Here is a 26342-nt window from a genome sequence, read left to right on the forward strand (position 1 = left end):
AACTAGTGTTGTTGTTTGATGATGATGATGATGATAACAAAACTAGTGTTGTTGTTTGATGATGATGATAACAAAACTACTGTTGTTGTTTGACGATGATAACAAAACTACTGTTGTTGTTTGATGATGATAACAAAACTAGTGTTGTTGTTTGATGATGATGATGATGATAACAAAACTAGTGTTGTTGTTTGATGATGATGATGATGATAACAAAACTAGTGTTGTTGTTTGATGATGATGATAACAAAACTACTGTTGTTGTTTGACGATGATGATGATGATAATGATAACAAAACTACTGTTGTTGTTTGACGATGACAACAAAACTACTGTTGTTGTTTGATGATGATAACAAAACTAGTGTTGTTGTTTGATGATGATGATGATGATAACAAAACTAGTGTTGTTGTTTGATGATGATGATGATGATAACAAAACTAGTGTTGTTGTTTGATGATGATGATAACAAAACTACTGTTGTTGTTTGACGATGATAACAAAACTACTGTTGTTGTTTGATGATGATAACAAAACTAGTGTTGTTGTTTGATGATGATGATGATAACAAAACTAGTGTTGTTGTTTGATGATGATGATGATGATGATAACAAAACTAGTGTTGTTGTTTGATGATGATGATAACAAAACTACTGTTGTTGTTTGACGATGATAACAAAACTAGTGTTGTTGTTTGATGATGATGATGATAATGATAACAAAACTACTGTTGTTGTTTGACGATGATAACAAAACTACTGTTCTTGTTTGATGATGATAACAAAACTACTGTTGTTGTTTGATGATGATAACAAAACTACTGTTGTTGTTTGATGATGATAACAAAACTAGTGTTGTTGTTTGATGATGATGATGATAACAAAAGTAGTGTTGTTGTTTGATGATGATAACAAAAGTAGTGTTGTTGTTTGATGATGATAACAAAAGTAGTGTTGTTGTTTGATGATGATGATAACAAAACTACTGTTGTTGTTTGACGATAACAAAACTACTGTCGTTCTTTGATGATGATGATGACGTCTGCAGGGCCCAAAACAAAGGAGGGTCCAAATTTTATAAATCCTCTCCCTGGAGCTACGCATTTGTTTACACAAAAATTCAATGGCGGACATTGGGTTCCAAACTGGGGGGGGGGAGGGGCAAGGAAGTTTGAATGTAAATTTGTCAGACTGTCACACCCGTCACAATGGAATCGTCCTTATGTGACTTGAAGTTAGCTGATTGTGATGTACATGCTATGGCTTTGCAATTCATTAAGACTGTATTTTCAGGTACTATTGTACCTCTATTGTAGGCTTTTAGAAAATTCGTTATTTTTGAGCAGGCGCTGGCCAATGATGGGGTAGTTATAGTCGACGCGCTAGCTACGTTAACGACCGGCTGGCTTTGGAGTCCACGGAGCGCGCCCACCAGCTGCAACAATCACATTCAACGCACAGTGTTGCCACACATCTACTCTACGCCACCTTGTCCCTCGCCTTCCCACGGTCTCCACATTGAAGCTGCAAAGTACGGCAACAGCGTATCCACAGTCATGTGACTGAGACTCCACGTGGAGTAGACGAGCAGAATGACAGCTGCGCCCATTGGCTGAAGGTTGAATGTGATTGGACGAAAACAACTCGCCCGCTATTTATCGCCACCCACGTTCGTGGCGGCAGCTCTCTTCAGATCTTGGACGTTAACCTAGTAAACGCATCATCTATACTAATTTTCCGTGTTTTGTTTACTATTGTACAACTTTTATCCAGTAACGGCAGTAACTTTATATCTCCCCGTTTTACAGTACGTTTGGCAACATGCTGTGTATGCCAGGCTCATTTGTTTCAACCCGCCAGCGACTTTCGGGTGGCTTGTGACACGAAGATGCCCGATGTTAGTCGAGGAGAATTCAACTGATCGCCGATTCGTCGTTCCCATCCGCCAGCTGGAAGTGCATTTATTTATTTATTTATTTATTATATTGAACTCAACAGGTTTACACCAATTTACAGAGTTCACATTGTAATAGAATAGTACAATTTCTTATACAATACATAGAATAACAATATTGTAGAGTTTCATAACATATTTCCATCTATTTTTCTAGCCAATGTATTCATAACTGTTTTCTTGAATTGTGAACATGACATTGTGAACAAATCGACGCTTTTATTCTCTTTCTCCATAGCATTGTAGACCGTACTCATTCTCCAAATAGGTGACCTTTTCATGATATTTGTTCGCGCTTTGCTCACATGGAAGGTTCCATGCTTAGGTCGCGTTTTTATGTTTGGAATGCGTATTTTAAATTGCGAAAGCCACAGAGGAGATCGAAGTTTGCCGTTAAAAATTTTCCAAAGTAGCATAAGGTCTCGGGCTGTTCTTCTGTGGTCAAGTCTGTCCATATGGAATTGCTCTATTAAGTTGGTATACGATTCGAACCTGGGGTATTCGCCTTCCAGTTTGAATTTCATGTATTGCAATAATTTTGACTGTACACGTTCTAAATTTGCTGTATGTTTTTGAACTTCTGTGTTCCATATGACACAGCCAAATTCGAGTTTTGTACGCACTAGAGAATAATATAATATTTTTAGTGTTTGTGTACTTCTGAAGCCCCTGCCCGTGCGAATAATAAATCCAACAAGCTTGTACGCTTCGCTTATTACTTTGTCCAGATGATAGGTGAACGTTAATTTAGAATCAAAAAGTATTCCTAGATCTCTTGCCTTTTCCGCTTTCTTAAGGTTAACATTATTTATTTTATACTGATAATCTATAGACGTCTTTTGCTTGGTGTACGTAACAGAGAAGCATCTTTTAACATTTAGGGAAAGTTTGTTATACGAACACCACGCACTCAACCTATTTATGTCGCGTTGTAAGGAGGCACAATCGTCTGCACTTGTTATTCTTTTGTAGAACTTTAAATCGTCAGCAAACAAGAGTTTGCGAGAATCAATCAGATGTTCGGGTAAATCAATAATTAACAACAAAAATAGAAGAGGCCCTATATTGGATCCCTGAGGGACGCCCGAGCTCACCAAGAATTCATCGGATGAGGAGCCTTTGTAGGTGACATACTGTCGCCTGTTCGTTAGGTACGACGCCATGAGTTTTCGTAGGGAGTGTGACAAATTAAAGCTACCTAGTTTACTCAGTAGTACGTCATGGTCTACTGTGTCGAAAGCTTTTGAGAAATCAGTATATATCACATCTACTTGCCCCCCTTCGTCTAATACTGTACTTGTATAATGCAATTTCTCTCCAAGATTTGTTTCAATCGAGCTGTTAGGTAGGAATCCATGTTGAAATTCGGATATGGAATTTTTCACATGGTTAAAAATATGCATGTATAGTATTTGTTCTAGTATTTTCGCAGGAGTGGATAAAATAGAAACCCAGCGGTAGGAGCTCAGATGAGTTTTTTTCCGAGGCGAGCCTCAGCAACTGGGCGGGTCGCAGGTGGCGGATAGCGAACGGCCATCAGATATGATGGTTAGCTGCGAATAAGGCAGTGCCGAATAAGCAGTCCCGGACCGAGGCGGCAGTGCTATCAGGGTCTGGGAGAGGTTGGTTTTTGGCAGGACCATCCTCAATAAAAACCCAGAAAAGCCCTTTTGATAGCACTGTGTCATGGCGAGAAAGTGCCGCCATTAAATAAGCACTGCCCCTGCTGCCTTGTAGGGAGGGGAGGGATCCCCAAAGGCTAAGGGAAGGAAACCCTAACAGAAAACCAAGGGTAGGGAGGACTCTTCAGGCATGGTGAAGCCAGCCTCCCTAGGGGAGTAAACCCCCAAAAAATCCTGGTCCTCCAAGCTTGGGGGTTTGGCGTGGGACTGACCATTCTACCCAGTAAAAGCACCTATTGTTGAGAAGCCTTCAAATCAGAGAGCCGGACTGGAATATGTAAGACGAACTGGCAAGAACAAGGATATGAGAGTAGGAACATGGAACGTATTATCTCTATACAGAACTGGAGCCCTAAGAAACCTTACCGAAGAGTTTAATAAATACAAGCTTGATATTCTTGCATTACAGGAAATTAGGTGGACTGGGAAGGATGTGTTGGAGCAGAAAGACACAGTAATATATTATAGCTGTGGAGAAAAACATGAGTTTGGAACAGGTTTTTTAATAAAGAAAAAGATGAAAAATCTTGTAATGGATTTTAAGGCAATAGATGATAGAACCTGCATTTTAAGAGTTAGGGGAAAGTTCCATAACTACAGCTTGATAACAACCTACGCACCAACAGAGGATAAATCTGAGGAAGAAAAGGATGCTTTCTATGATAAATTGGAGAGGGTTTACGATTCATGCCCCCAATATGATATCAAAATAATGCTTGGAGATTTTAATGCAAAGGTAGGCAGGGAAATCTGGGCTAAACCTGTGATAGGATCTCATAGCCTGCACCATGAGAGTAACAATAATGGAATAAAACTGATTGATTTTGCAAATAGGCATCAAATGATCATAGCAGGCACCTTTTATCCTCACAAAGATATACATAAAGCAACATGGAGAACTCCAGATGGGAGATCAAGTAACCAGATAGACCATGTAATTTTAGATAGTAAACACAAATCAAGCATTTTAGATGTACGTAGTTTTAGGGGAGCAAATGTGGACACAGATCACTACCTGGTGATTGCTAAGATCAAGAACAGAATATCATGTATACACAAAAGGCAAGAAAGTAAAATCACAAAATATGATATATATATAAATTGAAGGAAAGAGACAGAAAGAAAACATATCTGCAAAAGATTACTGACAGACTTAAAAACCTGGAAGATGGCGTGAACAACACCAATCCCAATGAAGAGTGGTGCAAAATACGAGATGTAATAATAAAAGTAGCAGATGAGGAAATAGGGGAAATGAAGAAACAAAACCGTAATGAATGGTTTGACGAGGAGTGCAAGGAGATAACCAAGCAGAAAAATGAAGCATACAGAAATATGATACAAAGTTATTTTACAAGAGCAAAGCTAGAAGTATATAGAGAACTGAGAAGGAAGGAAAAGAAAATACATAAGAGAAAAAAAAGAGAGTGTGGAAAGTAAAATGAGACAAGTGGAATAATTTAATGGAAAACGAGAGAGTAGAAGATTCTATAGAACTGTCAATGAAATGCGAGGATTCCAAACTGGAGCATATATATGTAAGGATAAAGACGGACGACTGTTAAGTAATGACCAGGATATTTTAATTAGATGGCAGGAACATTTTAATGAACTTTTGAATGAACAAAACCAGAATGGAAGTGGAATGGAGCAAGAACAGAATCAGCATACGGAAGAAGATCAGAATGTAACAAATCCCCAGCTTAATGAACAGGAAAAGCAGGAACCTAGCCTTGATGAAGTTAAGAGTGCCATTGAGAAGCTGAAAAACAATAGAGCGCCAGGATCTGACAAAATAACAGCAGAGATGATGAAACTTCACGGAAGGGATTTCTTGAGAAGCATTCAAAATCTACTAGATACAATATGGAAGGATGAAGAAATCCCATCACAATGGGAAGAAGGTATAATATACCCCATATATAAGAAGGGGGATCGCCTACAAACAGAAAACTATAGAGGCATCAGCAAACTTAACACCGGATACAAAATTCTCTCTAATATACTTTTCCGAAGGCTCTCCCCGTATGTAAACAAAATAATAGGTGACTACCAATGTGGCTTTAGAGAGGGAAAATCGACCTCAGACCACATACATACAATTAGACAGATATGCGCAAAGACAAAAGAATTTGGAATAAATACATATCACCTCTATATAGATTTTAAATCTGCGTATGATACCATACGAAGGAACGAGCTGATTGAAGCCATGAGGGAATTCAACATCCCACAGAAATTAGTAAATCTAGTAGAAGAGACTCTAAAAAACGTGCGATGTAGAGTACAAATAAGAAATCAGCTATCTCAAGAATTCGAAACAAAACAAGGATTGCGTCAAGGAGATGCCCTGTCATGTATGCTATTCAATATTGCACTAGAAAAGGCTGTCAGAGAATCAGGCATAGACACTAGAGGAACTATAATAAACAAGTCAGTGCAAATGATGGCATATGCAGATGATGTGGTTATAATAGCTAGAACAACAAGAGCATTGCGTGAAGCTGTAGCTAATCTCCTTACAGAAGCACAAAAAATGGGGCTTGCAGTAAATGCTGCTAAAACAAAATATATGGAAATAACCAAGGTGCATACTAGTACTACACATCTTGAAGTTAACGGGCTCTCCTTCGAGAGAGTACAGGAATTTAAATATCTTGGTGTGTATATAACAGAAAAAGTAGATTCTCTGACAGAGATTCAACACAGAATAAGTATGGCAAATAGAAGTTACTTTGGACTTGGAAAACATATGAAGTCCCGGTATATCAGAAGGAAAACAAAAGTTAAGCTATACAAAACGTTAAAAGACCTATTTTAATGTATGGATGTGAATCATGGATTATAACTAAGAATGCTGAGACAATGATCGGAAGTTTTGAAAGGAAGATCCTGCGCAGGATCTATGGTCCTATATGTGAAAACGGATTTTGGAGAAGAAGATACAATAATGAACTATATCAACTCTACCAAGATATAGATATTGTGAAGGAAATTAAACTAATACGGTTAAGGTGGCTAGGACATATATACCGAATGCCAGATAACTCGATGTGCAAAAAGATAACGTTTATGCATATGGAGGGCAGGAGAAAAGTAGGAAGACCACCTTTAAGGTGGGTTGATTCGGTAGAAGAGGACCTAAGTATGCTGGGAGTTAGGAGTTGGAGAAGGAAGGCGCTGGATAGAGATGGATGGCGGAAGATTCTGAAGGAGGCCAAGGCCTGTGATGGGCTGTAGTGCCAGAAAAGAAGAAGAAGGATAAAATAGAAATAGGACGGTAGTTTTGTATTGTATTGTTTTCACCCGACTTTTGGATTGGACATATAGCAGTCACTTTCCATCTATCAGGAAACTGCATAGATGATAGGACAGAGTTGAAGATGATAGACAGAGGAACCTTTAAAACATCAGCGCAACCTTTGAAAATGTATGGTGGGATTTTATCAGGTCCAGCGGACTTTTTTGGTTTTAACTTTTTGATAGCATTTTCGATTTCATTTATACTGATTTCTTGAATATTCAGTATGTCTAGCACTCTACTTTGTGAATGTTCTGTCATAATTTCAATATTATACGTGGACCCATTGCCTGTGTACACAGACTGAAAGTGTTTCGCAAATTCTTCTGCAACCGCGTTTACGTTTGGTAGGGGCTCACCATCCTCAGAAACAGGGTGTTTAGGTTTGTCGTGTTTTTTACTATTGATATACGTCCAAAAGAGAGAAGGGTCATCCTGCATATTATTTTCAACATTTAATACATAGTTATCATATGCAGCTGATATTTCTTTTTTTACTAGTGATCTAATTCCTCTAAATTTATTAGCATGGTAAGTTGGTCCCCTACACTTTGTTTCCACTTTTTTTGTGGTGGTACGCCTTAGATTTAATTTTCTTAATTATAGTCGTAAACCAGCTAGGATATTTTGGTGCTTTAACGTGTCTTAAAGGGACGCATTTATCGAGAGATTCGTACATTACATCATAAAACATGTTTACTATTCTATTAACATCATTGAAAAGCTTTAAGATCTCCCAGTTAACAGCAGATAATAATTTATGGTACAGTTTCTGAAAATCAGCCTTTTTAAAGTTGTAAGATAAATTGCCCTGTGAGTGTTTACAGCGTGTTTGCTTTACATGTTTCGCTTCTAAAATGAGACACGGGTGGTGTTTGTCCTCGGGTACCAGGGGGTCCGGTTCTCGTGTCAGTTGCAGGTTGGGAACGTTTGTAAGTACGAGATCTAGGGTTTTGTTGTTGCTATTTTGAATATCGTTTATACTATGCAATTGATGGAAACACATAAAATTATACAGGTCGCGACAAATGGGAGTTGACTCAATAAAATTGTAGTTATTGTTTGTTATGCATGGAATGTTAAAATCACCTATGAGGAGAATGTTATGCGCGGGTCTACAATGCCTTTCAATAAAAGCATAGAATAAATCGTACGAATTACTATTGCAGCTTGGTGTGATATAAACTACACAGACGTATAGCGATGGCAGTCCCTGAATTGTTATTTTCACGATCACAGAATCAATATCAGGATTTTCATCATACTTACATATAAGCGTTGCCGTGTATTGCTTCTGAACAGCCAAGAGCACACCCCCACCCAAATTTTTCCCTGAGTTACAAGCACTTCTATCGCTTCTAAACACATTGTATCGATCGTCAAATATTTCAGCGTTGGCGTGCTTGTCGGTGAGCCATGTTTCAGTAATAGCCACTGCATTATAGTCGTTACACAATATATTATTAAGAAATAACGGCATTTTAGTGCGCAGCTCCCTAACATTTTGATACACTACGTCAAAACATCCTACCTGGTCCAAACTGGCACATGCACTTGCTTGTTTACATTTCCCGAGCCCGCGTTCCTCCCTTCAAATTCTCTGTAGGTTGTTGCCTTGGCGCCTGGGGTACCGTTGAACTGGAGGAGGGGTGGAATCTTGACCTATTTGTCGAAGATGGCCATTGTCCTCTTCCTTTCTTGTCGCAGGTGGGTGATTAGTGGAGGGGGGAGCCTGTTGCTTGCACTGGTTTGCAGACGGAAGTGCGAACGCTGTCGCTCTTGCTTCCTCCGATGTTGTCAGATTTCCAATGTTGAGGGGGGAGGGGAGAGCCTGGTTCTTGGAAAACGAAGTGTCCGAAGAAATTTGTGTCTCAGGAACTCCTACATAATCGCTCTGGTTGTCTTCTTGTGCAGTGTACGCACAATGCCCAAGTATGAAGAAAATTTCGAAACGCATACTCCCCTCTCCCCTCCCTCTCACCAACCCTTAATCTCGTTCCGCCAACTTCGGAGATAAGTTCCCTAATTCTCAGATTGAAGCCAACCCAACGAAACTAACTTCGTCACCACGCGACAATGCCTCCATCTCTCACGGAGAACAGCTGCTTCGTGGAAGCTGATCATTCCTGCCTCCCGCGATAATCGAACGAAAGAGGATTATTTCTGGCGGGGCGGATAATACCCACTGCGCCACCGTGTATGAAAGTAAAACATCATGTTTTCAGCGGTTCCGAAGCTTGAGTTCGTTCGCGCGTCTCTTTATTTACTAGAGACATGCTGTTATCACTAGGGAACGGAACTTTATGTGCTAAAAAACTCAGAAATATTTATTTTTTATGTGTCATAAATGTTGAAAATATGTGATAAAAACAGGAAAATATGTGATAAAAACAGGAAAATATGTGACAAAAATAAAAACATTTGGTAACAAAAACAAACTATAACATGCATTTTAAACACCTGAAATTAGTTTCTAAATGATTACCTCTTAGCGAGCTATTTTTTGGAAGAGTTGCAGTGGATCACCATAGTTTTTTCCAAATTCTCCATTGTAAATCTGTGACGATTATCTCTAAAAAGCATCTTATATTGTGAGAAAGATGGCTCCACGTCACAAGAAACAATTCTTGCATATTTGAAGCATGAAATGTCACTAACGCTGAAGTTTTCCAAAGCTTCCTCTTCCTCTACTTCACCTCCTTCCAAAACACATGCAATTTGGCACAATGTTTGAAAACCTTGGTTTTTCCCCAAAAATTCTGTACATTTAGACATTTAGATCCAGTGGGTTTTTCAGTTTCGTTTCTACTATACGGACTTCACCAATGGAAGCTGCCAAAGTGTTCGCGGACGATTCAAGCTTTCATATGGAATTAGAGAGAATGGACAGGTTTGTTGAGATGTATGCCAATTCGACTTTTAAGGAGGGCTCCATCAACAGTTCTTGCAGAATTCTTCTTTGTCGAGATCATTTACAACAGATACAATTTTTTTCAAAGTTCTGGGCATAACATCTGCATCGCGTAACTACAGGTGTAGGGGGAAGGGGAACCTCAGGACATTTTTGTTTAAAAATGTCTATTCTTCTAGGCGACTTGATAAAAACTTTCTTCCCATTTGAAACCAGTTTATCGACATTGGGATAAAGAGCTCTTATCTTTTCACATATTCTATGCAACGCATGCGCCACACATGTAACGTGCACCATTTTGGGGTAGCTAACGGCAAGACCACTGCATGTAAGGTGCAGCATCTGTCAAGAGAAGAACTGGCCACAATAGCTGCATTGCTTCATTAAAAAGCCTTGCTATCGTTACGTGTAGCCAGCCCCAGCTACTTACAGCTATTTTCTCCCGATAGGATCGTAGGCGAGGTGCCAGAAGTCTGCCAGCGAGCGTTTTCAAAGACAAAACAAACCTAGCACTCTCGATATGAAAGAGGTGCGGAGAATAAACATTTTTCCTTGGAGGATTTCGAGGTAGATGAAGTCAACGAGCGATTTTATGTATTTAAAATGAAAATTCGCAAAATATGTATTTACATACGGAAAACTGGAAAATATGTGTTTTTATGTAAAATAAAATTTGCTGTGTTGACATATAAGGCTATGATAAGAATTTTGGCAAAAATGAGGGTCTCTATCTTATCGCAGAAAAAAACATTTATTTACCTAAAGTTCCTTTCCCTAGTTATCACAGCGTGAACATAGGCGTGCGCAGACCCTCTGATTAGGGTGGGGGGTGGCAAAAGCCTTGATGAGAGTTCAGTCGGGAAAGTAAAACCTAATTTTATCTCACTATTTTAGTTTCATTATATTGATGAGTATATGTGTATATACATACACACACACGTGCTCGCACGCATATATATATATATATATATATATATATATATATATATATATATATATATATACATACATATACATACATATACAGGGTGTCTCAAAAGTAATAGCGCAAACTGACACAAGTGAAAGTACACGATAATAGATGCAAAAAAGTCTCAGTAAACATGGGTCTGCAAACGAGCCGTTTTCGAGATAATCGCGAATGTGTGATTACAAGCCGCCACTGACTTAAGTGTTTGTAAACGTCGCCCTAGTTGGTAAAATACCAATAATAGAGTATGAAAAATCAGGAGATCTCATTGCTTTTATTGAACATTCTACTTACTTTAACAAGAATACGTATGTTCTACGTTCCGATTACTTTACACTAGTAGCTACCTGTTAAAGGAGATGTTCAAAGTGTCGTCCTTTGTTCTGGATGCAACACCGTACGCGATTCCGCATTCAGTTTCGAATTGTTTCAAACAACCCCGGATCATTTCGGAATTGGTCACAAGCATGTACAATTCTCTGTTCCAGTTCTGAAATGTTTTGTTTGATTGCAACGCCACCTCTCGGAAATGTTCTCTTTTGTAAACAAAGAGCAAACCTCTGACCGCACAAGGAGTAAATCACTGGGTGTTTACAAAATGTAATCATTGACGGCTTGTAACCACACATTCGCACACATTATTAGCTTTTTACCAACTAGGACAACGTTTGCAAACAATGAAGTCAGTGGCGGCTTGTAATCACACATTCGCGATTATCTCAAAAACTGCTCGTTTGCAGACCCATATTCACTGAGACGTTTTTGCATCTATTATCGTGTACTTTCACCTGTGTCATTTTGCGATATTACTTTTGAGACACCAAAATGCAGCAACATAACGAATAAATAAATTGTCTCTGAAATGTGCCACGCTTCCTTTCCTCCAAACAAATCTGTCTAGCAACAAGAGTCTTAAGTACTTAGTAGTTATAACTTCTCTCTCTGGTAATTTAAAATGTATTACAGAAAATATTATAATAAAATTGCGAGCGAAGCTAGCAAGAAAGTATTTAGATCCAATTTTTTGCAAACTGAAAACAATATTGATTTAATATGGCACAAAAATTTTCACGGGGAGTCATGGCATTCTCTTTTACATTTTTTTCCTTTTAGATCGTTCGGCGCCCAGGGACACCTTCCTCCATCGCGGCTCTAAAAGACCGTAAGAATAGTAGATATTGCGAGCGAAGCGAGGAAGAACATTTTGCAAAATGTATTTTTATTTTCATAAAATTTGATATCGAGGGGGCAATTGCCCCTCTGTGTCCACCTACAGGCGCTCTTGGCAGTCTGGAAGAAATAATTCAAGAAAGACGAGAAAACTAATTCCATCTTGAGTATCCTTTTGTCCTGCTACTCACAGATTCTACTAGTCTTGTTTTCTTTTACCTCAATATCCCCCCCCTAGAAAAAATATTTCTGTCCAAGCTTGGGGAGAAGAAATGCCCAATGCCCCCCCTGTGTTTGCGCCACTGCACCCTCTTCTCCAGTAGTTGCCTTGACCTTTAATCGGCTTCAAAATACTTAATTTTCTTTTAGTATAATATCGTTTAACGGCGATAAGATTCCTCTACACTAAATTTCTAGCTGTCTGGAAAGGGGGGTGGTTAAGAATGGCCACACCTCCCCCTTAGAAATCGAATGTCAACCTAAAAGTATATATTTTCCACGTATAATTTGATTTCAGTCATTGTATTTCACATTAATGCGATAATTTCAAATTGAAATGGTGCTTTTGAGGGGGCAACACTATTATCGGGGTAATGTGCCCCATGGAAAAATACCCTGCTTGTCCCAGGGAAAATAATCTGCGGACGTCCATGATTAGGAGGGGCAATTGCCCAACCTTGCCGCCCAGTGCGCACGCCTATGAGCGTGAACGAATTTCATTTCACACAGAGGTGTGCAAGCAAATAAACGTCGTCCCATTTTACGTTGCTTTTCTGTCACTTTTGGCTAATCGCAACGATGGAGATGAATGGTGGTAAATAGATTTTTAGGTGCAAAACTTAAAAATATTTTCTTTATGTTCTAAAAATAGCGGAAATGTGTGGTAAAAAGTCAAAAATATTTTCAATCAAAATGACTGACTGGGCCACACTTCATCTTCAGACACAGATCTATGTTCTTTTCGCATAATTTCTTTGTATCACTGTGTGTGGGGAGGGGGTTAATGTTTAGGTAACATGGATTCATTGCATGTATTGTAACAGGAAAATTTTCAGAACCGGATTCTTTATTTTCTTCAGTCGGATGTCCACTGGAACAAATGCTCCACTTAAATCTAAATAATGCTGTAAATACTTGGAACATCCTTTGAAAATATTAAGGCTCCTGTTAGCACTTGTGAGCTCACATGTAAAGCTGCATCGCAATGCATGCTTCCTGACAACTGATGGGTGACTTGAGAACGCTGCTATGCATGAATTGAGGACTAAAAGTGGTAAACGTTGTAAGTGCCAAAAGCGCAAGTGTTAGGAAATCGCATCGTTCCGCACATCAGCCCGTAAGAACGTGTATACTAGTGAGCTATTTACACGCCCTTTGAAATACTTAGAGAGCTACCAGCCACATTTCACGTTTACCACATTATAAAGCATGGCACATTTCACAGTTTAACGAGGAAAACGGTGTTTGAATTATTGTGGCACATACAGGGTTTACCAATTTTAATCTTCATTTGCTTAGCCACATGGTAAGGGGCGGATCAAACACCACTTAATTTTCTTCCTCACCCCTTTTTCAAAACTTATTTTCAACAGAAAACAGTTACGTATTAACTTTTACAGTACAGCTAATATGCATTAAAGATACGCATCAATATAATGATAAGGGACTTTCGTTCTCATCAGCTGGAAGTAACAACCTTTTTGGTATTCAGCAAATACCCCTTTTTAAACATTTTTTATATGAATTTAGTTTGGACAAGATGTGTTTTTAGATTTTATATAAAATGTTACTGATTTAAACTTTATTTCACACCTAGATAATGAATACATGGTAATTATTAATTGACCCATTTTATTATCAACATTATTATAACTTGACAAGTTTAAAAACAAGACGCTGCAAATAACTGTTGCGCATCTCGCACCACATTTTCCCACTCCATTCTCCGCAGCGACGTTGATTCGCAGTGTTGCAAGCTTGAGGGAGCGGAATGGTCTGAGCATTTTCAATGAAATTTGTATTCGCTTTTTCCTGGGCTGTTTTCTACCTGTCGGAGTACATAAATTCAGCTCACCTTTCGCCAACGACTCTTTTTCCTTCTTTTAAAACTTGGACTCCCCCATTGCGCAGTGGTAGCGTCGTCGCCTTGTAATCAAGGGGTCCCGGGTTCGATTCCCGGTGGAGGCACATAGTGGTTCGGATCCCACTTTAAACTGTAGGTATAGTCCCGATCAGCCTTACTGTGCATAAAGTGGACTTAAAACAACAAATCAATCCAATCCAATTCTTTCAAAACTTGAGAAACCATCCATTTAGATATTCCTGTGGCGGCGCTTGTGGACTCGACAACATTATACTAAAGTTTATCTAACTCCTTCTGATTTCGCAAATATGTTGCAACATTGTAAACAATTTCTCTGCTCTGTCCTCTAAGGGGCTTTCCAGAGCAGATTGTGGATATCGTTTGACCCGGCATTATTTGATTTTTGCATTTCAAAAATATGCAGCCAAGAGTCAAGAGCAAGAACATTTCAATGCTTTAAAAAAGAATACAGACAAGCGTGTTATCAGATTGCCTTCTCGTAGTGATTGTTGTACGATAAACAAAAGAACCCCCACCCCACTCGGCTTAAAAAAAAACAAAAAAACAGGCCACTGGTGGATGTCGCATTCAGAAAATTAAGTCATTCGCCCAGAAGTTTCTCTTCGTTATAAACCTTAACTCGTGTGCGTAATACTACAGTTTACGATGCGGGCACCGCACGTATTTTCAAAGACCGGATTAAATCAAATGAACCACTGATAAACTGATATGAGCCGGCACGGTCAATCCACACAGTAAAAATCGTTTGTCATATTTGTTTTAGCTTAATTTTGCTGAGTTGGCAACACTCGTAGTCTCAAGGCCAGACCAGTACGTAGAAGAGTGGTGGGGAGGATGACGTAATAGGAAGTGCTCGGCAGCGATCTGCACATATCGGGAATTAACTTGTCAGGCTATAGTAGACATGTTGATCTTATTAACACATTAATTATAAAGTATTACTAAACATTAATTATTATTATTGTTACATGTTAGGTTCTTGTTTCTTAACCCTTCCGAAATGTAGTTTTAGATACGTGCCTGCATGCATGCTTTCTTTTTTGTACATCCCACTCCTTAAATTTCATTCCGCACTCTCTCAGCACCCCTAGATGATTAATCCTGGCGGCGCCGCTGCACATGGTTGACGAAGCACCACCTTCCCATCACTTGTAATTACACACTGAAGCTAACTGACGTATTCCTGTAGGCGTGAATTTGAACTTATTTTCACTTCCTTACGATCCACCAAACGTACAAAGCACAGATTAAATAAACTTTGCACACTTCAGCTGCACTCCGATAGAGGGCAGTAGTGTAACCCGGTGTGTCGTGGAGTACCGAATAGGTTAATAATTTACTAATTTGCCACATATTTTGTGTATTTTATGCATTTACTACAAAATATGCATTTACAAAACGAATCTAGAATTTTCATTTTGTCTGGAATGTCTAAAATATGTACATTTTAAGTTATTTCCAGAGAAATGTGCTAAAGGTAAAATTATGCATTATGTTCAACAAGGTTACATTGTAGCCGTATGGCAGGCACTCGTACCGAGTATAGCCAGCTTCCGAAGTAAAAAAGAAATATGTTTCTACTAACAAATCAGCACCCTATAACTTGACAAGTTTAAAAACAAGACGCTGCAAATAGCTGTTGCGCACATCACACCACATTTCCCCACTACCTTCTCAGCGGCGACGTTGGTTCGCAGTGTTGCAACCTGGAGGGAGCGGAATGGTCTGAGGATTTTCAACGAAATTTGTATTAGCTTTTTCCTGGGCTGTTTTCTACCTGTCAGAGTACAGAAATTCAGCTCACCTTTCGCCAACGACTCTTTTCCTTCTTTCAAAACTTGAGAAACCATCCATTTAGATACTCCCGTGGCGGCGCTTGTGGACTCGACAACATTATACCGAAGTTTATGGATTTCGCAAACATGTTGCAACATTGTAAACAATTTCTCTGCCCTGTCCTCTAAGGGACTTTCCAGAGCAGATTGTGGATATCGTTTGACCCGGCATTATTTGATTTTTGCATTTCAAAAATATGCAGCCAAGAGTCAAGAGCAAGAACATTTCAATGCTTTAAAAAAGAACACAGGCAAGCGTGTTATCAGATTGCCTTCTCGTAGTGATTGTTGTACGATAAACAAAAGAACCCCCACCCCACTCGGCTTAAAAAAAAACAAAAAAACAGGCCACTGGTGGATGTCGCATTCAGAAAATTAAGTCATTCGCCCAGAAGTTTCTCTTCGTTATAAACCTTAACTCGTGTGCGTAATACTACAGTTTACGATGCGGGCACCGCACGTATTTTCAAAGACCGGATTAAATCAAATGAACCACTGATAAACTGATATGAGCCGGCACGGTCAATCCACACAGTAAAAATCGTTTGTCATATTTGTTTTAGCTTAATTTTGCTGAGTTGGCAACACTCGTAGTCTCAAGGCCAGACCAGTACGTAGAAGAGTGGTGGGGAGGATGACGTAATAGGAAGTGCTCCGCAGCGATCTGCACATATCGGGAATTAACTTGTCAGGCTATAGTAGACATGTTGATCTTATTAACACATTAATTATAAAGTATTACTAAACATTAATTATTATTATTGTTACATGTTAGGTTCTTGTTTCTTAACCCTTCCGAAATGTAGTTTTAGATACGTGCCTGCATGCATGCTTTCTTTTTTGTACATCCCACTCCTTAAATTTCATTCCGCACTCTCTCAGCACCCCTAGATGATTAATCCTGGCGGCGCCGCTGCACATGGTTGACGAAGCACCACCTTCCCATCACTTGTAATTACACACTGAAGCTAACTGACGTATTCCTGTAGGCGTGAATTTGAACTTATTTTCACTTCCTTACGATCCACCAAACGTACAAAGCACAGATTAAATAAACTTTGCACACTTCAGCTGCACTCCGATAGAGGGCAGTAGTGTAACCCGGTGTGTCGTGGAGTACCGAATAGGTTAATAATTTACTAATTTGCCACATATTTTGTGTATTTTATGCATTTACTACAAAATATGCATTTACAAAACGAATCTAGAATTTTCATTTTGTCTGGAATGTCTAAAATATGTACATTTTAAGTTATTTCCAGAGAAATGTGCTAAAGGTAAAATTATGCATTATGTTCAACAAGGTTACATTGTAGCCGTATGGCAGGCACTCGTACCGAGTATAGCCAGCTTCCGAAGTAAAAAAGAAATATGTTTCTACTAACAAATCAGCACCCTATAACTTGACAAGTTTAAAAACAAGACGCTGCAAATAGCTGTTGCGCACATCACACCACATTTCCCCACTACCTTCTCAGCGGCGACGTTGGTTCGCAGTGTTGCAACCTGGAGGGAGCGGAATGGTCTGAGGATTTTCAACGAAATTTGTATTAGCTTTTTCCTGGGCTGTTTTCTACCTGTCAGAGTACAGAAATTCAGCTCACCTTTCGCCAACGACTCTTTTCCTTCTTTCAAAACTTGAGAAACCATCCATTTAGATACTCCCGTGGCGGCGCTTGTGGACTCGACAACATTATACCGAAGTTTATGGATTTCGCAAACATGTTGCAACATTGTAAACAATTTCTCTGCCCTGTCCTCTAAGGGACTTTCCAGAGCAGATTGTGGATATCGTTTGACCCGGCATTATTTGATTTTTGCATTTCAAAAATATGCAGCCAAGAGTCAAGAGCAAGAACATTTCAATGCTTTAAAAAAGAACACAGGCAAGCGTGTTATCAGATTGCCTTCTCGTAGTGATTGTTGTACGATAAACAAAAGAACCCCCACCCCACTCGGCTTTAAAAAAAGAAACAGGCCACTGGTCGATGTCGCATTCAGAAAATGAAGTCATTCGCCCAGAAGTTTCTCTTCGTGCGTGCGTAATACTACAGTTTACGATCCACACACCGCACGCATTTTCAAATACCGGATTAAATCAAATAAACCACTGATAAACTGATATGAGCCGGCACCGTCAATCTACACAGTAAAAATAGTTGTCATATTTGTTTTAGCTTAATTTTGCTGAGTTGGCACCACTGGTACTCTCAAGACCAGATCAGTACGTAGAAGAGTGGTGGGGAGGTTGACGTAATAGGAAGTGCTCCGCAGCGATATGCGCATATTGGGACTTAACTTGTCAGGTTATAGTGATAATATGAAATTGATCTGGTGTGGTGCGGGACACATCCAGCTGCTAACAGCCATTAACACTAATTGCCAAGGGCTGGCACTCCTGACCTAACAGCAGACATGCATTATTTGAACTAGCAAGCACATATGAACAGCATACAAGTCCCACAGAATATAATGCATGTGAGTTCAGAAGCCAAAGCCTCGTTAGTCTGCACAAAGCAGAGTGTAAGAGAGGTTGACATATGCATGCCTTCCAAAAACGTCACACCCCGCTCCACTCTCGAAAATTCAACCTCAACAGATCCTGGATATGCAAAAGGGCGAGTAAAAATGTTAGGTCAAACTTTGTTCTTAGTCCACTTTGTGCTCAGATAGGCTAATCGGGACTGGTTGTACAGTTTAAAAGCTGGTTTCGAACCAATGACCGCCTGATTACAAGGCAACAGCGGTACCAAAGCGCCAACGGGGAGACCCCAAAACATAGTATTTTGAAACAGTTACTTGAAAGATCAAAGCTTCAATCATTACTGCGTTTCAATCAATGTAACATGAAGAGCGCTGCTCAACAACTGATCTAGAAGAAAGTATGGATCAGGTGAAAAATGAAGTCCTAGGTTCAAAGAGGGTGAAAGAAAGTGGGAAAGAGAGTTGGGCCAGAGAAAAATAATAGTTGGGAGAAGGAATAGAGGTAGAAGTAGGGAGAAAAAGGAGACGAGGAAAGATGAAGGGGAAAAGAGAGAGGGGGAGGGAGAAACAGAAGTAGGGAGAAAGAACAAGGGCGGGAGAGGGAGGGAGGAATAGAAGTAGAGAGAAAAGGGAGGGAGAGGAAGAGAGAGGGGGAGGGCGAAATAGAAGTAGGGAGAAAGAACAAGGGAGGGGTAGGGAGGGGAAGGAGAAATAGAACAAGAGAGAAAGAACACGGGAGGGAGAGGGAGGGAGAAATAGAAGTAGGGAGAAAGATCAAGGGAGGGAGAGAGAGAGGAAGAGAGAGGGGGAGGGTGAAATAGAAGTAGGGAGAAAGAACAAGGTTGGGAGAGGGAGGGGAGGGAGAAATAGGAGAGAGAGAGGGAGAAAGAACAAGGGAGGGAGGGAGGGAGAGAGAGAGGAAGAGAGAGGGGGAGGGCGAAATAGAAGTAGGGAGATAGAACAAGGGAGGGAGGGAGGGGAGGGAGAAATAGAAGGGAGAAAGAACAAGGGAGGGAGAGAGAGGAAGAGAGAGGGGGAGGGCGAAATAGAAGTAGGGAGATAGAACAAGGGAGGGAGAAATAGAAGTATGGAGAAGGAACAAGGGAGGAAGAGAGAGGAGGAGAGAAATAGAAGAAGAGAGAAAGAACAAGGGAGAGAGAGAGAGGGAGGATGAGAGAGGAAAGAGAGAGAGGTTCAATCTTCCATTGTAACTGTTTGCATAAATACTTGGCCATAGTGAAAAACGAGTTGCATAAAGTTTATCAAGTATAGGATCCAAAGAGGTGAAACTGAATTTGCAATAAACTTACACATTTTTGTATCTGATGAACTGCGTGTACTTCAAACTACTGCACTTGATTTTTTTTATATATCAGCGTTTCAGAGGATCGCTCTATGTCAGTTTTCACGGTAGTGGATTGCGTTATGTTCATATGTGGGAAGTCCATGAACATGCGTTTTGGGAAAGCAATATGAGGGGTAATGCCTAGGAGGATGATTTAGAGGTGCACAGGTTCCAAACTGAAGAGAAATTACTGTTTTCTACACTAATTTCCCTCCAACATGTCTTCCGCTTTGCACTCTGCTTTACGCCATCAAAGCAGATCTCCGTCCCCAGACTACCAGACAGGATGAACTTTTCCAGGTATCATGCTTTCCTTTCCGCTCTGCCTGTTCATATTGACCACTATGAACTAGGGTTGGCATTTTCGAAAATGAAACTTTCGATTTTTAGTTTTTCGAAATTTGGAAAAAAAATCTTTTTTAGTTTTTCGAAAAAAAATGGCTTTTTGAAAATTTTCACCTGGCGCCTAAATTTTAAAATTGTGTTCTATTTTCTTTATTTAATATTAGTTCGCTTACGGAAAATTTCATTACCTTTCTTTTTAACATCGAGTAGAGTATGTGTTTTTTAAACATGTTTGTGTGTCTTCTGTATCACGTGTATCGTTAAATCAGAAAATATAAACGTCATTATAAATTTCTGCACGGTTGTTGGCTGAATTTTAAAATTTGCAGCGATATGTTAGAGTTGGCGATATATTCTAGTTGTGTCTTCTTTAGGAAGGCGACGTCGGTGCAAAAATTATTTACTATTAATCCAATTTTGTAATAATTCATAAATACCGGGTGGCCAGAATTAAAGTTACCCAACTCAGAGACTTCTGTTGCCTGTTTGAGGCATCGTAGAACTCTGAAATTTGGTGAATCCACTATGCAGACCATGGGGAAGAGGATGGCGATAAAAAAATAGTTCAATATTCCGCCACTAGGTTTAAATGTGGCGCTGTAATAATGAAGTCCTTTCGCATGACGATACCTCGCAGTGCAGCTGCACAATTACTACAGTTCTGATAAAACAACTTCACCAGGAATGCACGTTCTTTCTTATTTAATGGCATGGTGATCACTAGGAAACGGAACTTTATGTGGTAAAAAACTCAGAAATATATTTTTTTATGTGTCATAAATGTTAAAAATATGTAATAAAAACAGGAAAATATGTGACAAAAATAAAAAAAAACATTTGGTAACAAAAACAAAATATTACATGCATTTTAAACACGTGAAATCAGTTTCTAAATGCTTACCTCTTAGTGAGCTATTTCTTGGAAGAGTTGCAGTGGATCACAATAGTTTTTCCAAATTCTCCATTGTAAATCTGTGACGATTATCTCTAAAAAGCATCTTATATTGCGAGAAATATGGCTCCACGTCACAAGAAACAATTCTTGCATATTTGAAGCACGAAATGCCACTAACGCTGAAGTTTCTCAAAACTTCCTCTTCCTCAGCTTCCAAAACACGTGCAATTTGGCACAAAGTTTGAAAACCTTGATTTTTCCCAAACATTTATGTACATTTACACATTAGCACTTGAGGGTTAGATCCAGTGGGGGTAATATTTTCCCCCAATAGGATCGTAGGCGAGGCGCCAGAAGTCTGCCAGCGAGCGTGTTCAAAGACAAAACAAACCTAACACTCTCGATATGAAAGAGGTGCTGAGAATAAACATTTTTCCTTCGAGGATTTCGAGGTAGCTGAAGTAAATGAGCGATTTTATGTATTTAAAATGAAAATTCGCAAAATATGTATTTACATACGGAAAACTGGAAAATATGTGTTTTTATGTAAAATAAAATTTGCTGTGTTGACATATAAGGCTATGATCAGAATTTTGGCAAAAACGAGGGCCTCTATCTTATCGCAGAAGAAAACATTTATTTACCTAAGTTCCGTTCCCTAGTGATCACTTCCGAACTTCTGTTCAGCACTCACGTTAAGTGATTTAGCTGAGTTATTAATTAGAAAGACATTTGTTAGTGGCTGGAAGTTGCGAGAAAATAATCTCTCGTTTATTGCAAGATTGCAAGGTAAAGGCAAATCCATAACCAATTGGAGCAGTTTACGTCATTATTACAACCCATCATGGAAGTACAGCGCCACATTTCAACCTGGTGGTGGAAAATTGAACTATTTTTTTATCGCCATCCTCTTCAGTATGATCTGCATAGTGCATTCACCAAATGTCAATGCATTCACAAAATTTCAGAGTTCTACGTTGCCTCAAACAGGCTGCAGAGGGCTCTGAGTTGGGAAACTTTAATTCTGGCCCGGTAGTTGTATTCATGACTACCTTAGCTCGTATTTGATTTTAAAATGCTGGCTTCTGAGAAAAAGGGCGCCTGAATTATTTTAGTTTTCTCTACCCCTGATTATAATAATCTACGTAATACACACTGAAAACTGCAGTCTTGCAGACCAACGAGGCTCTGCCGTCTAAACCCACGGCCAGTATGGTCATCTGTGTGGCTATCAGTGTTGCCACAATATGAAGGCACAATTTCCCTCTCCAAGAGGCAAAAATTCCCTTTCTGGACCAATTTTTCCCTTCACCTAAGCAAATTATATAATAATAGTAATAAATTTAATTAGTAGTAGTAGTAGTAGGAGTAGCAGCATTATTAGTGGTGGTGGAAGCAGTAGTAGTACGTAGTTAAGTATTCCGTTGAATCCGTTATTCGTTTGAATAAAAATATATTTTAAAACATTTTCACATTTCAGTTTCATCATTTCCTGAATCCATATAATCGTTAATCCTCATCGTTACTATTCCAAAGATACATAAAAGCAACGTACAGTAAACTTAAGGGAGCAGAAACAAGTTGGAATAGCAAAATAAATAACATAAATATGTGGATATGAAAATCGAAATTAACATAAACTGTAATAATGTAGTCAGATGACCTTAAAATTTCCCTGCAATTGTTGTATTTTTCATTGAAATTCCCTTTTCCTTAAAATTTCGGTCTGAATTTCCATGCAAAAGGGAAATTTCCCTTCATGTGGCAACACTGGTGGCTATGTCTTGTCCACATGCGTGCTGAGTGCCCCTTTACAGGATCAGCTTTCAACCAGGTAGGAAGATTCTTGTCCTCAGAGAGAGACGTCGGTTACAGTCACGATAAGGGGCTTGGCACCGAATAAAGTGTTCGGTGCAAATGGCTTTTTCTAATTGGCAATTTTAGTTAAAACAAAACAAAATGTAGCTCTCCACTCCACCACAGAGTTTCCCGAAATTACGGGTTGAATTGCGGAAGTGGTAAACTGCATACAAACTGCATATTACAATTGCATACTTGGTGTAAAGATGCTTGGTATTATATTTTTTATAAAAAAAATTAGAAATGAGAAATATGAGAGCATTCACACTCAAGTGACGAGAAACACTGGGAGAGAGTGGAGAGCATAGGCAGACCCTCTGATTAGGGGGGGGGGGGGGCAAAAGCCTTGATGAAAGTTCAGTCGGGAAAGAAAAACCTCATTTTATCTCACTGTTTTTAGATTCATTGCATTGATGGGTGTATGGTATATATATATACGTATAATGCAACAACCTAGGTGCACCATAACGAATAAATAAATTGTGTCTGAAATGTACCACGTTTCATTTCCTCCAAACAATTGTGTTCATGCATTTAAGATAAAACTGTTTAGCAGTTAAGTATTTAGTACTTACAACTTCTCTCTCTGGTAATTTACTATGCATTACAGAAAACAATAAAATTTGGAGCGAAGCTAGCAAGAAAATTTTTAGATCCAAATTTTTGCAAACTTTAAACAATATTGATTTAATATGGCAAAAAAAAATTAATGGGGTGCAATGGCATTCTCTTTTACATTTGTTTTCATTTAGATCGTTCGGTTCCCAGTGCCAACTACCGCCGTCGCGGCTACAAAAGTAGATATTGCGAGCGAAGCGAGTAAGAACATTTTACAAAATGTATTTTTATTTTCATAAAATTTGATATCGAGGGGGCAATTGCCCCACTGTGTCCACCTACAGGCGCTCTTGGCAGTCTGGAAGAAATAATGCAAGAAAGACGCGAAAACGAATTCCATCTTGAGTATCATTTTGTCCTGCTACTCTTAGATTCAACTAGCCTTGCTTTCTTTTACCTCAATGTTTTCCCCCCTTGCCCACCTAGAATTGATTTCCGTCCAAGGTTGAGGAGGGGGAGGGGCAATGCCCATTGCCTCCCTGTGGTTGCGCTACTGCACCCCTTCCCCCGTAGTTGCTTTGAACGTTAATCGGATTGGAAATACTTGATTTTCTTTAAGATTATAATATAGTTTATTAACGGCGATAAGATTCCTCTACACTAAATATCTAGGTGAAAATATAATAATATAGGGGCATGGACATCTGGAAGGGGGGGGCAAGGATGGCCACCCCCCTAAGAAATCGAATGTCAACCTAAAAGTATATATTTCACACGTATAATTTGATTTCAGTCCTAGTAATAATTTACATTAATGCAATAGTTTCAAATTGAAGTGGTGTTTTTTGAGGGGGCAACACTATTATCGGGGTAATATGCCCCATGCAAATTTACCTTGCTTGTTTCTTCCTGGAAAAATCTGCGGACGTCCATGATTGTGGGGGGGGGCAATTGCCCCCCCTTGTCCACGCATATGGTGGAGAGAGAAACATCAGGGAGAGAGGGAGAAAGAAAAAGAGAGGTATGGGAGAAAGAGAAAGTGAGGGAGAGAGTTGGGAAAGATGAAGAAAAAGTGATATACGGAAAAGTGAATAGGCAGAGATTGAGAGAGAGGCGAGGAGAGAAGGAAGAGAGAGACAGAATGGAAAGAAAAGAGGTATAGCTTGACAAGTTAAGTCCGGATATGCGCAGATCGCTGCGGAGCACTTCCTATTACGTCATCCTCCTAACCACTCATCTACATACTGGTCTGGCCTTGAGACTACAAGTGGTGCCAACTCAGCAAAATTAACCTAAAACAAATAGACAAACGATTTTTACTGTGTGGATTGACCGTGCCGGCTCATATCAGTTTATCAGTGGTTCATTTGATTTAATCCGGTCTTTGAAAATGCGTGCGGTGCGCGGATCGTAAACTGTAGTATTACGCACACTCCTTAAGGTTTATAACGAAGAGAAACTTCTGGGCGAATGACTTAATTTTCTGAATGCGACATCGAGCAGTGGCCTGTTTTTTTTTAAAGCCGAGTGGGGTGGGGGTTCTTTTGTTTATCGTACAACAATCACTACGAGAAGGCAATCTGATAACACGCTTGCCTGTGTTCTTTTTTTAAAGCATTGAAATGTTCTTGCTCTTGACTCTTGGCTGCATATTTTTGAAATGCAAAAATCAAATCTTGCCGAGTTCAACGAAATCCACAATCTGTTCTGGAAAGCCCCTTAGAGGACAGGCCAGATAAATCGTTTACAATGTTGCAACATATTTGCGAAATCAGGAGGAGTTAGATAAACTTAAGTATAATGTTGTCGAGTCCACAAGCGCCGCCACGGGAGTATCTAAATGGATGGTTTCTCAAGTTTTAAAAGAATTGGATTGGATTGATTTGTTGTTTTAAGTCCACTTTATGCACAGTAAGGCTAATCGGGACTGGACCTACAGTTATAGTGGGATCCGAACCACTCCACCGGGAATCAAACCCGGGACCTTTTGATTACAAGGCGACGACGCTACCACTGCGCCATCGGGGAGGCCAAGTTTTAAAAGAAGGAAAAGAGTAGTTGGCGAAAGGTGAGCTGAATTTATGCACTCCGACAGGTAGAAAACAGCCAAGGAAAAAGGGAATACAAATTTCGTTAAAATGCTCAGACCATTCCGCTCCCTCCATGTTGCAACACTGCGAACCAACGTCGCTGCGGAGAATGGAGTGGGGGAAATGTGGTGCGAGATGAGCAACAGTTATTTGCAGTGTCTCGTTTTTAAACTTGTCAAGTTATAGGGCTAAAGAGAGAGAATAAGAGGAAGACAGAGAGGAGAGAGAGAGAGAGAGAGAGAGAGAGGATAGGAGAGAGGAGAGGAGAAAGAGAGCGGCGAAAGAGAGAAGTAGGGAGAAAGAGATGGGGCGAGAGTAGTCACACCAGCCTTCTACTTCTTTCAATTGAGAAAATTCCCTTGTCTGCTTTCCCCCTCTGAAACCCCGTTTTGCGCGAATTCAGTGTGAATGTTATAATTTGTTTCTGCGTGTTACAAAACCGAAAAATCTTGCACCGTGCTTCCAGAAAAGCATATAGTGCTGAGTTCACGCTAAGAAACAAATAAAAATCTATGCATTGTGTTAAACAAGAGGCAACTTACGCTCCACAAGCGTCCCGTTGAAGTCCAGCTGTTTGTTGAAAGTGAAGAATCCTGGCCTGCACCTACACACGTAGCCTCCTCGCACCCACTTCCTCCCTGCGGAAAACTCGCACTGCAAAAGACAACAGAACGTAAATGTTTTCTACACTGGGCAAAAACAGCCATAAACCAAAATTACAAATTATAAATACATACGAGGTGTCAATGATTAAAGTTCCCGCACTCAGAGCCCCCTGAAGCCCGTTCGAACCATCGTAATTGCAGTGAAACTTGGTATAGAGGCAAACCACGGGGAAG

At 39.6% G+C, this 26342-nt stretch overlaps 1 protein-coding gene across 1 annotated transcript in view; it reads right to left on the bottom strand.

Moving 5' to 3' along the window:
- Window positions 1-26342, bottom strand: part of LOC146003312 (putative G-protein coupled receptor CG31760) — an 822492-nt gene that overhangs the window by 56723 nt on the left and 739427 nt on the right. Inside the window, exon 7 of the mRNA XM_083141570.1 lies at window positions 26046-26157. Within this exon, the coding sequence (XP_082997696.1) occupies window positions 26046-26157 (112 nt within the window). The remainder of the gene's footprint in view (window positions 1-26045; window positions 26158-26342) is intronic.

This window comes from Lepisma saccharinum, chromosome 20, assembly GCF_977018435.1.
Source record: "Lepisma saccharinum chromosome 20, izLepSacc3.1, whole genome shotgun sequence".
NCBI classification, from domain to species: Eukaryota; Metazoa; Arthropoda; class Insecta; order Zygentoma; family Lepismatidae; genus Lepisma; species Lepisma saccharinum.